The sequence below is a fragment of the Urtica dioica genome, chromosome 10 (assembly GCF_054948205.1).
Source record: "Urtica dioica subsp. dioica isolate 48M chromosome 10, U.dioica_male_clone48M_v1_H2, whole genome shotgun sequence".
In the NCBI taxonomy this organism is placed as follows: Eukaryota; Viridiplantae; Streptophyta; class Magnoliopsida; order Rosales; family Urticaceae; genus Urtica; species Urtica dioica.
In genome coordinates, this window is record NC_142765.1 from 25,773,797 (window position 1) to 25,785,404 (window position 11,608).

The following is an 11,608-nucleotide window of genomic DNA, read 5'->3' on the forward strand; positions in this document are numbered from 1 at the left end:
TGCAGTGACTGAAGTAGAATATATGTATATAATATATGTAAAAGTTAATATATACAAACATCAAATGTGCATCTCCAAATTGTACATACTTTATCTAAGGAAGCAATTTTAAAGCAACAATCTAATGTTAGAATGTTAAGCAAAGAAGCAGAATTACTACAAACGCTTAAGCGCACCATTCGTCTTCAGACGATGACGCAGATGGTAGTTTGTACGTTCGAGTGATTCGAATCTAAATTAAATAAGAAAAGAAAAGAAAAAAAACAATTGCATTAAATTACAATCCAACGATAAAACACTAGATAAATTTAAAACTACTTTGGATTGTTTGAATAAGATTGTATTTAATTAAACATTTTAAATTTTGAACAAGTTATCTGAATTCGTAAAATTGTTTTAAGTTCTATAGGGTTTGGATTTAAATATATTTTTTTTAAGTAGTATATCTACGAAAAACTATTAAAATACTACAAATCAATGGTTTGAGCACCATTTTAGTCATAAAATTACTTAATTGACCGAGATGACAGACAGATAATAGTTGAGCGACTATTTACGCTAAAAAGCCTATACCTTTGTTTATAGGGTATTTTAGCTGTATAGCCATTTGACTTATAACGTTTTGTATAATAGCCAACCTTCTATTAATTTTATGTAAATAGCCACCTCAACTTATTTACGGTCTAAAAAAGACAAAAAAAAAAACCCCGAAATAGGCAAGAATTTTTTTGGGTATTTTTGTCTTTTTGAGTGCCGTAAATAAGTTGAGGTGGTTATTTACAAAAAAATTACAAAAAGTTGGCTATCTAGCAATTCTTAGACTTTCGGTGGCTTATTTGGCTAATTTTTTGTTGTTTATAAGCGAGTGGTTTGAACGATGAGCCTCCAAATTTGGTACGACCAAAGAATGGAGGCTCGTCCATAAATCCCGTAAGTGATTAAGAGTGAAACGAAAGGGCGTTGATACCTGGGCAAAAGCGTAAATTGCGCGTAAGATTCTAGCGTAATCAGTCCCAAGCATTTGAATGACGACATCGGCGAGAAAAGTTCCCCATAGCCTGCAAATCAAAATACGTAATTATACATATTTTTTTTATTCAAGCCAACATGCCAAAATTTCGAAAAGATGAAATGAGAACATAAAAAACCCATACGACGCAACTAAAAGATTAAAAAACAAGGGTCTAAAAATAAATGCTGAAAAAAAGTCCCTCTCGTATTTCACGACAATTTCGCAACGCTGGAAAACAGAAACTAACAGGTTGAATAAAGTTTGCTAAAATGATATTTTATTTGAGATTGTTAAATTTGAGTCAAAGAAGAATTTATACATTGGACCAAGTAAAGACATCATGCTTCTGAAACCAAGGTATCTCGATGCAGCACCGGTGAGACCCTGAAAACAGTTTCCGACTATCAGAACTTATTCCTTCCACACACATTTATATAATATATATATATATATATATATATATATATATATATATATGAACAGAGAACTAATCACCTGTCTTGCAGCGAGCAAGGCGGCTCTAGACTCTAAATTAACTGCAGCCAATTGTCCGCCCTGAGGATTAATAAAATATGATATTTTCGGAAGCATATAATTGATTTCTTCAGATCCAAGTCACCGTAGAAACACGTTTGAGGTTGTGCATTTTTCATAAATAGAAACAAACTTTGCACTGAGGTTAAAGTAGCGATTAACTTCACAACTGAATGCAGGCATATCAACAAGACCTAATTAAATAAGAAACAAATAATCTTGCCCACTTCGAACAAAGTGTTTTTTATTATTATTATTATTATTATTAAAGAAAAATAAACGAGTGTATGCTATGGAAAATCAGAACTGGAAGCCGAAGGGTTCGCGAAAGATATTTGGTATTGAATATCTTCTCTGCGTTTGATCAATGAAGAGGTGCACCGTGAAAACTCGGTAAGAAAGTGAGAGTGTAAAATAAAAAAATATAAAAAGGATATAATCATTGAAAAAACAAGTCATAGAAAAGAAAAGCATATTTGTTAATTTAGGTTTCTCTCATGAGATGTGAAATTCATACCTTCTTAAGAAGTTCCTTTCTTATCTGGTAATTGGCACCTTCTAGGAATACCTTCCCAGATAATCTGCTTGATAACTTCCACAAACAAAGAACTAAATCAAACAAAAAAAAATAAAAATAGAAGAAACCAAAATGACAATTCTCTTACCAATTGGTAAATTTTTGCGAAAGTAACTATACCGCCACCCTTGAACAACAGAAACAAATTAAAAAAAAAAAATAATGAGAAACTAATAACTGCAAATCTTTTTTTAAGTGTTTGGCCCACAAAATGAAACATACAATACTGGTAGTACCTTCAAAACCATTGACCGAAACTCTTTTAAAGAAGAAAGAGCCTGAACTTTCCAAGGCTTCCATTCACTTAGTCCACTTTCTAAACCACCTTCGGTGACTGTTGTTGGGACTGTCACATCTTCGAATTCTTCACTATACCAGACCACGTTTCACGATTCCAACTTATCAGCAAGAAAATATTTTACGGCTCTCACACAAACTAGAAAAAAAAACAAAGCTTTGACCACAAACAAAGCTCAGCAAACCTCTAACTTCAACTCGGGACTCAAGACTAGGCGACCGGACATCAAAAACAAATACAGACAAATCGAAAACATGCCTGGAATAGTTGTGTAGGAGATGAAGAAAAATCTCGGCTTCAAGGTCCTCAGTTGATAATTTGTTTGAGCAATGAATCTTCAACTCCTTTCTCACTCCGAGTAAAACGTTCCGATATGTTGGCCTCCAACCCCTACCAAAAACATCACATATTCAACTAAAGCTTCTCGTTAATTACTTTCAGTCGTTCCAAATCAATATCCATCGACTTTGACCTAAAATTTCCATACAATAAAGTATAAACACTTGATGCTAACCTTAGGGTCGAACGAGCATCGGCTGCGAGGAATAAGAATCGAGACTCGAGAGAGGCTATGAAGTTCTCTCTCTCTTCGAGATCTTTGTCGATCATCGCATAATCCACATCGATTTTATTTGGGATGGATTTTATCAAAGGGCTGAAGTAGCTGTTCGGGGTCACGATACAACTCACGGATTAGAAGGAAAAAAAAAAAAAAAATCTAGTCACTCATGTCACAAACATGTAGAAATTCAAATTAAAAATTACGAACCATGTATAAACCATCCAGACCCACATTGTATTTCCCACTCAATTTAGCAAACCCATTTTTAAAGTGAATATTTATTCAATTATTCCGAAAGAAAATAAAAAGGACAGAAATGAGGATTGATAGGAATGTAGTACCTTGGCCCAAAAAGGATATCTTCGAGCTCAAATAACTCAGAGTCTGTGGCAAGTTCAAGCACCAATCGAAGTTCATGATCAGAAGCATCTGCAAACCCCAAGACTCAAAACTCGAACATATATATATATATATATATATATATATATATATATATAGAGAGAGAGAGAGAGAGAGACCTTGCTCGGTTTTTGAGACAGAAGCACGAGCACAACCCAACAGTCTCAAACGATTTCTGAGCGAAATCCCACTTGATTGCTGAATTTGATTATTCATCAACAGACAGAAAAAGGAATACGTTTTCAGTGTTCTAGAAAGAGAAAAGTACCCATAAAATCAAAGAGCTTATTTTCAGTTCTTTGAATAAACAAATAAGACTATAGATACATAGTATTGAAAGCTTACGGAAGTGTAATTGGTGAACGGGAAAAATGCGGTGGCGTTGGTGGTGGTGGCCGTGGGTGTGAAGATTATATTAAGCGGAGAAATTTGAAGAGCAGACATTTCCACTTCTCTTTCACTCGCACACACTCACTGCTCGGCTGCTATGAAGAACAAGGATAAACAATGCTGTGCTCTTCTTTGTCCCACTCACGTGCCTACCACGTGCACTCTAATTTCATTTTTTATTTCTCTCTAGTGATTATTAAAGAGGAATTTGTCTAAAATGACTTTGACAAGTGAACTTAGCAAATATGACTTTTTTTTTTTTAATCATGGCTGGGTTTAAAATGTGCATTAAAGTTTGCGTAGACTAACCAATCAAAAACATAAAATTGTCAAAATAGTTAATGTTTAGTTTATTTTGCGAAATAGCCAATAAACTATATTAATTCGCTTAATCAGTAAAAATATCCTTCGTTTAAAATGAAAGGTTACCAAATATAAATTAGTTAACAAAAATAAATAAATGAAATGAATTTTTTTTTAATAAATAACTCTTCCATTAGTAGATTAAAAAAATCTCTAAAAATATTACGAGATCTTCACCATCGATCTTAATCGCCGATCCGTCTCGAATCGTCAATTCTCTGATCGGAGACACGTAGTCGTCAATTCTCCCACCAATAAATCAAAATTAATACGAATAAACATAAATAAACCGAATTATATGAATTAACAAGAATTTAGGTCCTTGCATAAAAAAAGATCGAGAGAGAAAGAAAAAGAGTGGTTGGAGCATTTAGGATTACATTGTGGAGTCTTTGTTTAGAATAAGACATAAAGAAGAATACAAATAGATAAAATAATAGAGAGTGCATATTAATAATAATAAATATTTGCTAATCATCTTTACTGCAATTGAATGGATCAAAATCACATTTGCCACATATGGTCTATTATGGAGTAGAATTATTTCAAAATGTTTGGCTTTGACAAGTTAATTATCATGAGATGGTAAAACCATCTCCCACTATGATTGTAATGCATATGGAGCTGCATTTCTCCATATTTCCATCATCATTGAATAGTGATGATCCAAATATAGATTGATTCACTAATACATATATCTTTTTTAATGTTTAAGTTTTTAACAATAAATTTGATCTTAATTTTTTGTAGTTACAACTTTTTACCTAATGTATACACATTTTTTAATATGATTGCTTAAATTACTGATTATATATATATATATATATATATATATATATATATATATATATATATATATAAAAATTTAAATATTTTATAAGAGAGTTAGGCACATAGCCCATTTAAAATCCTTGCATTAAAATTCTTGACAAAGTTTCTAAAAAAAAAAAAAAAAACACACAAATTCAAGCAAGTCGCATGCGCAATAGTTCTTTTGGGAAATCATATATAAATCCTTCAGTTCGCACCCATATTTTGAAGCACCGTGACAAAAACCAAACACAGAGCGTGATTACTTTGCTACATCTTCACATCTTGACGTTTCAACTATTGATGATTTAATCAATTGACACTTAAATCTGTATAGCTATAAACGACAATCTTAATTAAGGTTACCAAGATTGACGAAATAGAACACATTAGTGATAATATATTATTATTAGAACACAAAAATAAAATTGCTCCGGCGGGCTGCTTGGACGCCACAAGGAAACGTAAATCATATTTCTTCAAGAGTCAAAATATTCTCTTCTACTTTTTGGGTTCCATGATACACTAATTCATGCAAATGACAGACAAATCGACCACATAACAAATAAAAGAAAGAGAGTTTATTTATCTCTTTCGAAGTTCCGCAAAAAATTAATTATGATAGACATGGCATCAAAAAGGCTAGAGCCTGTAAACCGAGTAAATTGTAATCCAATGCAAAAAAAAAAAAAAACAAAATTTTCAAATCTTACAACAATAGCCATTAAAAATAAAAATAAGTAAATAGACCACATTGCACCTTCAACGTTCTTCTTCTGCTACCGGGTCGCGCTCGGCCTCGAGAATCTCCGACTTGGCGTTCTCGACTTCCGGCTCGGGGCCAACAAGCTCCGTAGTTTGACAAGGACGGGAATCAATATCCGGAGTTTCAACCGCAACAGTGTCCTTCGGCTCGGAGATTTGCTTCGGCGGACCGCCGCCACGCCTTTCGTAGCTACGGCTGCGACTACGACGTCTCGGGCTCCGGCTATAACTCCGGTCCCGGCTCCGGCTACGGCTCCGGCTCCAACTCCGGCTCCGGCTCCGGCTCCGACTCTGGCTTTTACTATTGTAACCCCAGGTGCGAACTCGCTCGGGGCTACGGCTGTAACTCCGGTCCCTCCCTCTACCACCACCGTCTCTTCGGTTACTGTCGAACCGTCCCCGACCACCACGTCCGAACCCTCTTCCGTGATCCATTTGCCCTCTTCCGTGATCCATATTGTTGCTGTTGTACCGATCGTGAACCACACGGTGGTCGTTTCTACCGAACCCGCCGCGGCCGGGATCGGGCCCGCCGAACCCGTGCCCTCTGTTGCCTCCGTCGAAGAAATCTCCCCGGCCGCCGAAGCCTCTGCCGCCAAAGTTTCCGCCGCGGCCTCCGAAGCCGCCGCGGCCACCGCCGGAGTCGAAGCGGCGGTCTTTGCCGAACCCGGGCCCGCCGCGCATAGCGATCTCGCGAATATCTTGGGGTACGCGTTGATTGGCTCCTTCCAGGAGTTTTATCAGATCGGGTGCGTATTTCCAATCCTGCTCGGAGAAAAAAGTGTAGGACAATCCGGTCGCGCCGGCCCGGCCGGTTCTTCCAATTCGGTGTACGTAGTCTTCGATACCGTTGGGAAAGTCGTAGTTGATCACCACCCTAACACATAAACAAACTTTGATGTAACGCTAATATTTTTGCTTGAAATTCCAAATCCTAAATTTGAGATCAAAGATAGCGTTATACCAAATATAACATTTGTGACTTGGGAAAAGAAAAAAAAAAAAAAAACACTACTATATTCACTGTAGATCCCACTTTTCGAAAGGTTGTAACTTGTAACAAATAAATTGGAATATAACATCATCTTCCATTGGAGATGATCTAACCTTATATCCTTGATGTCGAGCCCACGAGCAGCCACGTCGGTGGCGACTAAGACAGGAGTTTTCCCACTTCGAAATTGGTTCAAAACCCAGTCTCGCTCACCTTGAGATTTGTCTCCGTGAATTGCAGCAGCGCCAAAGTTCCGTCCGATGCTGCGTGTGAGCTGATCGCATAACCTTTTTGTGGAACAAAATATTATGATCTTAGAGCCACGTTCCTGGGATCTAAGAATCTGTTCTAAACGTCGTTGCTTTTCCATCGGTGGGACAACTTCAACATACTGCACCATTTTAAGGGAAATGAAATTTGTCATTACATCTTTTTTTTTTTTAGAAACGAAGTTTTACAAAATAATAATGTTTATGGGATTAAACTTCGACACAAGCCTAAAGAGCACTAGGCCATTACCGAATGAGATCAAACAAAAGGAAAAGCTTTTACACAAAATTTCATTTTATCGTAACATCATTATGGTGGGGAACTGTTGAGAGCAAAAATGGCAAGAAACAATACTCCCACCAAAAAATGTGCACCATTACAAAAAAAAAAAAAAAAAAAAAAAAAAAATCAATGATTCTTTCTTGCGAAATAGACAAAACTAGATTTAACAAGAAAAAAAAAAATCACCTGTGTGATAGCCTTGTTAGCTGAAAGCTCATCAACGTTGCCAATGTTCACCTGGACAGGACTAACAAGAAGGTCACCAGCTATTTTCCTTACTTCTTTGGGCCACGTTGCCGTGAACATCAGAGTCTGTCTGCGCGGAGGAATCTCATTCACGATTTTACGAATTTGCGGCTCAAAACCCATGTCAAGCATTCGATCAGCTTCATCAAGAACAAGAAGTGAAACTTGCCAGAAATCAATCCTCTTCATTTCTAGTATGTCATTAAGTCGCCCGGGAGTCGCAACTACTATATCCGCTCCCCGATCCAATTCCTTCAACTGAGCACCTTTAGGAGCTCCACCATACAGGCACTGTATAATAAAATGTAAACGACAAGTCAGTACAGGTGACATAAATACTACCAAAAGACATGGACACGCCGTGAATATTAGATACGCAAACACGGACACACCGTGCAAGAGACTCTAGACGATCGTCCGAATTTGATGACTTCGTCTTGTATTTGTGTAGCAAGCTCCCGGGTAGGAGCCAAAACCAATACTGTTGGGCCTTTCTGAGAATTGTTGCGTCGCTGTTGAAGATGAATGAATGCAGGGATCAGATATCCCAACGTTTTTCCAGAACCAGTTTTAGCAATCGCCACTATGTCTCTACTCTGAAGAGCGATCGGCCACGTTTGTGCCTGTATTGGGGTCGGAGACGAGAAGCCAGCGTTGAACATCTGGAACGAAAAATAATCAGCATCAGGATGACAGGTCACAAGAATCAAGACATGGGTTGGACCAAAACGTAACTCGCAAAACAAGGCTTCTAGTAACATATGCTAAGAATGAGAAGTTTAACTAAAACAAAACAAGACAGACAAACAAACAAAAAGACCAAAAACAAAAAGCCCATGGATGTATGGTTGCTTACATAAGCAACTTGAGAGGCAACAAAAGAGGGCAATAAAGATTAGACGTGGAGCGATTAAGCAAGATATCCCAGTCACATCAGGTGTGATATGGAAGACTAGAGGATGCACAAGAAAGGCTCCAACAGTTCATTTTGCAGCCTCCAAAAAATCAGAATAGTTGTTGCACGCATAAGTGTGCCAATATCTGTGCAGCGTACGACATTTGCTCCCCCTCTGGAGCAGATATCGCACCTGCGACAAGTGACAACTCATAAGTTCATATGTATAGAGCATAAGCGTTTTTGGAAAGGAAAAAAAAAAAAAAAAAGATTTGGACATCATCAAATTTCGATTCCTTCTAACTTACAAAATATGAAGATGTGGGGAGTCAAAACATTGTGCAGCTAAAACTTACCTCTCTCAAGATCTCGGGAGGGAAACCAGTGGACTCGAACGTCACAAATGGAGCCGGAACATTGTCACCCTATGGAACCCAATCACAAGATATCAAAACTATCAGTGCTTATCAGCAATAGCATGTCTTTGATCATGAAAACGAGAGCACATGCATCACTGGCGGTACTTGTCATATGTCTTGAGATAACTATGAAAAACAGTATTTCAAGCCCCACACATAATAGAAGCAATATAGGTGCATACATCTCTTCAGGGAAAAAAAAAAACGTTTTTAAACTTGATTCCATGCTACAGTAATTATAGAGCTGCTTCTTTCATTTTCACCCTTTTTCATTTTAGTTTTCACAGGAAAATAAAAACGGAAATAGAATTCCAAAGAAAATCAAATTATTTGTTTTACGTAGTTATTCCATTCGTATGAGAAACATAACAAGAGATAAGACACAAACCGAGGCAGTAACTTCATGTTGTTGGCGATAACTTTCAATGGATGATATGTTTGAAACCTCTGGAGGTCCAAAGTACGCAGGCCTAGCCCCAGCTCCGCTGTTTGGTGGGCCACCGGGTGCGTGGCCATGCACGCTGGGCATGGCATACCCAGCTCCATTGTTCAACGCACTAGCATGACCAGGTACAGCGTTTGGATACGGTGCACTGAACCTTGTGCCCTAAGAACGAAACACCACACGTGTCACAAAAAGAAACATAAATCATGCGAAATAAAAAGAATTAGTAACTCTGGACCTAGACATGAGTAGACTAACCTGGTGACTTCTAGTTGCAGGGACAGCATCGAGCTTAGGCTGTTGGGGATTCCCAACTGGCGCCTCCTGGTTGCTAGTACTGTATTTAAAGTCATTTCCACCTCTCCCAAAACTATTCTCAAGTCCTGTCCTTAACCCAGAAGGAGGCATATTAGGCTGCTGATTGTGCATCACAGGCACGTCCCTCTCAGGTTGGAACCTACTAACGCGCGGATTTCGAGCCAAATCGGGACCGTTTGGCTGCAACTGATGCATATTATTCGAAGACCCACTAAGCTGCTGATGTTGACCCGGATGCACCGGAGCCGAATTAGTCGCAGCGGGAAAGTTTTGACTCTGGCCCGCTTGATGAAACCTCATCTGATTCCTGTTCTGGTAACTATCTTCTTCCCTGTTCGGGAAAACAGGCTTGAAGTCTTGCTGGCTAGCATAGGGCTGCTGAGAGTACTGCTGTGAACCTTGCTGCCCTTGAGCTTGAGGCAACATGCCCGGCTGATAAGACGCGTAATTCATCTGCTGCTGATGCATCAATGGTTGTTGCCCCGGTGCCATTTGCGGGCCCTGATTCTGATACGTTTGCTGGCCCGGCATCAACTGGGGCGGTCCTTGCTGGCCCGGCATCTGCTGGGGCGGTCCTTGCTGGACTGGACGCTGCTGAGGCATCGGTTGAAAAGCATGTTGCTGTGGTTGCATCGCAGCCTGTCCGAGCTGTGGGCTCTGCTGATGTTGCATCGGATGTCCGTGTTGGCTCAATTGTTGCTGGGCTTGGGCTTGGGTTTGGGCTTGGGCTTGGGGGTACGAATGGGGCGGCGGAATCGGGGCCAGCTTAGGCTGACCTGGCGGAGGCAAACTGGCGGGTTTCTCGTACTGGGTCACATTGGTCTCGGGGTTCCAGTAGTATAGCACGCCCGTGCTTCCATCCATTAGACCCTTCCATGGTTTTGGAAGGGTCGGGTCCTCCGGAGCGTATCGCGGCCCAAGGGAAGCCGATGCCGCCTCTGCCGCTTCCATCCTCGAGATGACCTACCAATTTTAAGAGTAAATCCAATTCAACAAAAGTCTAATCCCTAAACAAAATCAACAAAGGTCAGGGAAATAAGCTCAATGATTGTACTTTATGTTAAATCCCACTAGATTGTGAACAGCGAATTGCAAAAAAAAAAAAAATGATGAGATATTCGACAAATATGTAATAATTATCAAAAGAAAGGATAAGCAGGACACAAAACCCCAAATTCAGACCAAAACACATTTCTAAATTCGATTTGTTCCACTTAAAAAAAAAATCGAAATGAAAACATAACACTTATCAAGATTGAAGGTATTATGCGCAAGACAGAAGGTTATTTACTCCAAATCAAGAGCTCGACATACAATTATAGTTCACTGTAATTTAGAATCGGAAAATTCGAATAAATCATAAATAAATTAACACAAAAACTTTAATAGGACCGGAATTGCTGTTGTAAAACATACGAAAACACCGTAGGATGTGTAATGAATCAATCGGAGGGTGTCTGTGAGAGAGAAAGAAACCTGATCACTGAGAACGATTGCTCTCAGAACGACAGAGCCGTGAAGGAGCAACGACGAGTGAGAGTGTGCCCTAGAAGGTGAAAGGGAAAACAATAGAATGCGGTCTGAAACTACTTATGAAAAGAGAGCAGAGCGATGAGGGCTAAAAACGTAAATGAACAGCAATAAGGTAGTTTTGCAGCTTGATGCCTACATTATACGTGTAGTAACATTTTAGTCCTTATCGTAACTATTTTCACTTACCTCCCTGGACTTTCGGATTTTTGCAGTTAATAGCATTTTACCAGAAGGGGTGAATATATTCTCTATTAAGGCTGTTTTACAACTTCTTTTTTTTTTTTTTTTTTATGAAAAATAGAATACGTGTATAAATGATAATGTATCGTTGATGAATACAGACTCTATCAACTGTAGAATAATATCTACCAATCAAACAAGTTAATTGTCTATAAAAAAAAAATTATGGGCAATTACTCTTGAAAAAAAAAAACATGAGACACTCGGTAGAGATTGCTTGAGCTACTGTTTTGAGTAATACTTCTTTACCATGAGT

The 11,608-nt window shown here is 38.6% G+C and overlaps 2 protein-coding genes across 2 annotated transcripts; both read right to left on the reverse strand.

The window, feature by feature from the left end:
• Positions 1 to 3,865, reverse strand: LOC149384511 (uncharacterized). The gene is made up of 12 exons (XM_089629470.1): positions 3,728 to 3,865; positions 3,502 to 3,580; positions 3,325 to 3,412; positions 2,936 to 3,085; positions 2,680 to 2,811; positions 2,360 to 2,492; positions 2,212 to 2,250; positions 2,064 to 2,138; positions 1,508 to 1,567; positions 1,332 to 1,396; positions 968 to 1,058; positions 1 to 232 (listed from the first exon to the last, which is right to left on the reverse strand). The coding sequence occupies exons 1-12, from the start codon at positions 3,824 to 3,826 to the stop codon at positions 167 to 169; spliced, it is 1,077 nt and encodes a 358-aa protein (XP_089485596.1). The 5' UTR covers positions 3,827 to 3,865; the 3' UTR covers positions 1 to 166.
• A 1,646-nt stretch (positions 3,866 to 5,511) lies between these two features.
• Positions 5,512 to 11,183, reverse strand: LOC149384512 (DEAD-box ATP-dependent RNA helicase 40-like). The gene is made up of 8 exons (XM_089629469.1): positions 11,056 to 11,183; positions 9,520 to 10,542; positions 9,205 to 9,423; positions 8,754 to 8,822; positions 7,895 to 8,164; positions 7,443 to 7,793; positions 6,818 to 7,095; positions 5,512 to 6,587 (listed from the first exon to the last, which is right to left on the reverse strand). The coding sequence occupies exons 2-8, from the start codon at positions 10,528 to 10,530 to the stop codon at positions 5,708 to 5,710; spliced, it is 3,078 nt and encodes a 1,025-aa protein (XP_089485595.1). The 5' UTR covers positions 10,531 to 10,542; positions 11,056 to 11,183; the 3' UTR covers positions 5,512 to 5,707.
• Between the last annotated feature and the right edge of the window lie 425 nt (positions 11,184 to 11,608).

Bases quoted from the DNA above. Each gene is read 5' to 3' on its own strand.
- LOC149384511 (XM_089629470.1), bottom strand. From the start codon at position 3,826: ATGTCTGCTCTTCAAATTTCTCCGCTTAATATAATCTTCACACCCACG. The intron at 2,493-2,679 runs GCATGTTTTCGA...GGTCTGGTATAG, and splicing joins CTCCTACACAACTATTCCAG to TGAAGAATTCGAAGATGTGA. The intron at 2,139-2,211 runs GTAAGAGAATTG...TGTTTGTGGAAG, and splicing joins TCGCAAAAATTTACCAATTG to TTATCAAGCAGATTATCTGG.
- LOC149384512 (XM_089629469.1), bottom strand. From the start codon at position 10,530: ATGGAAGCGGCAGAGGCGGCATCGGCTTCCCTTGGGCCGCGATACGCT. The intron at 8,823-9,204 runs GTTTGTGTCTTA...TGGGTTCCATAG, and splicing joins AACATGAAGTTACTGCCTCG to GGTGACAATGTTCCGGCTCC. The intron at 6,588-6,817 runs GTTAGATCATCT...TTTATGTGTTAG, and splicing joins CTCGACATCAAGGATATAAG to GGTGGTGATCAACTACGACT.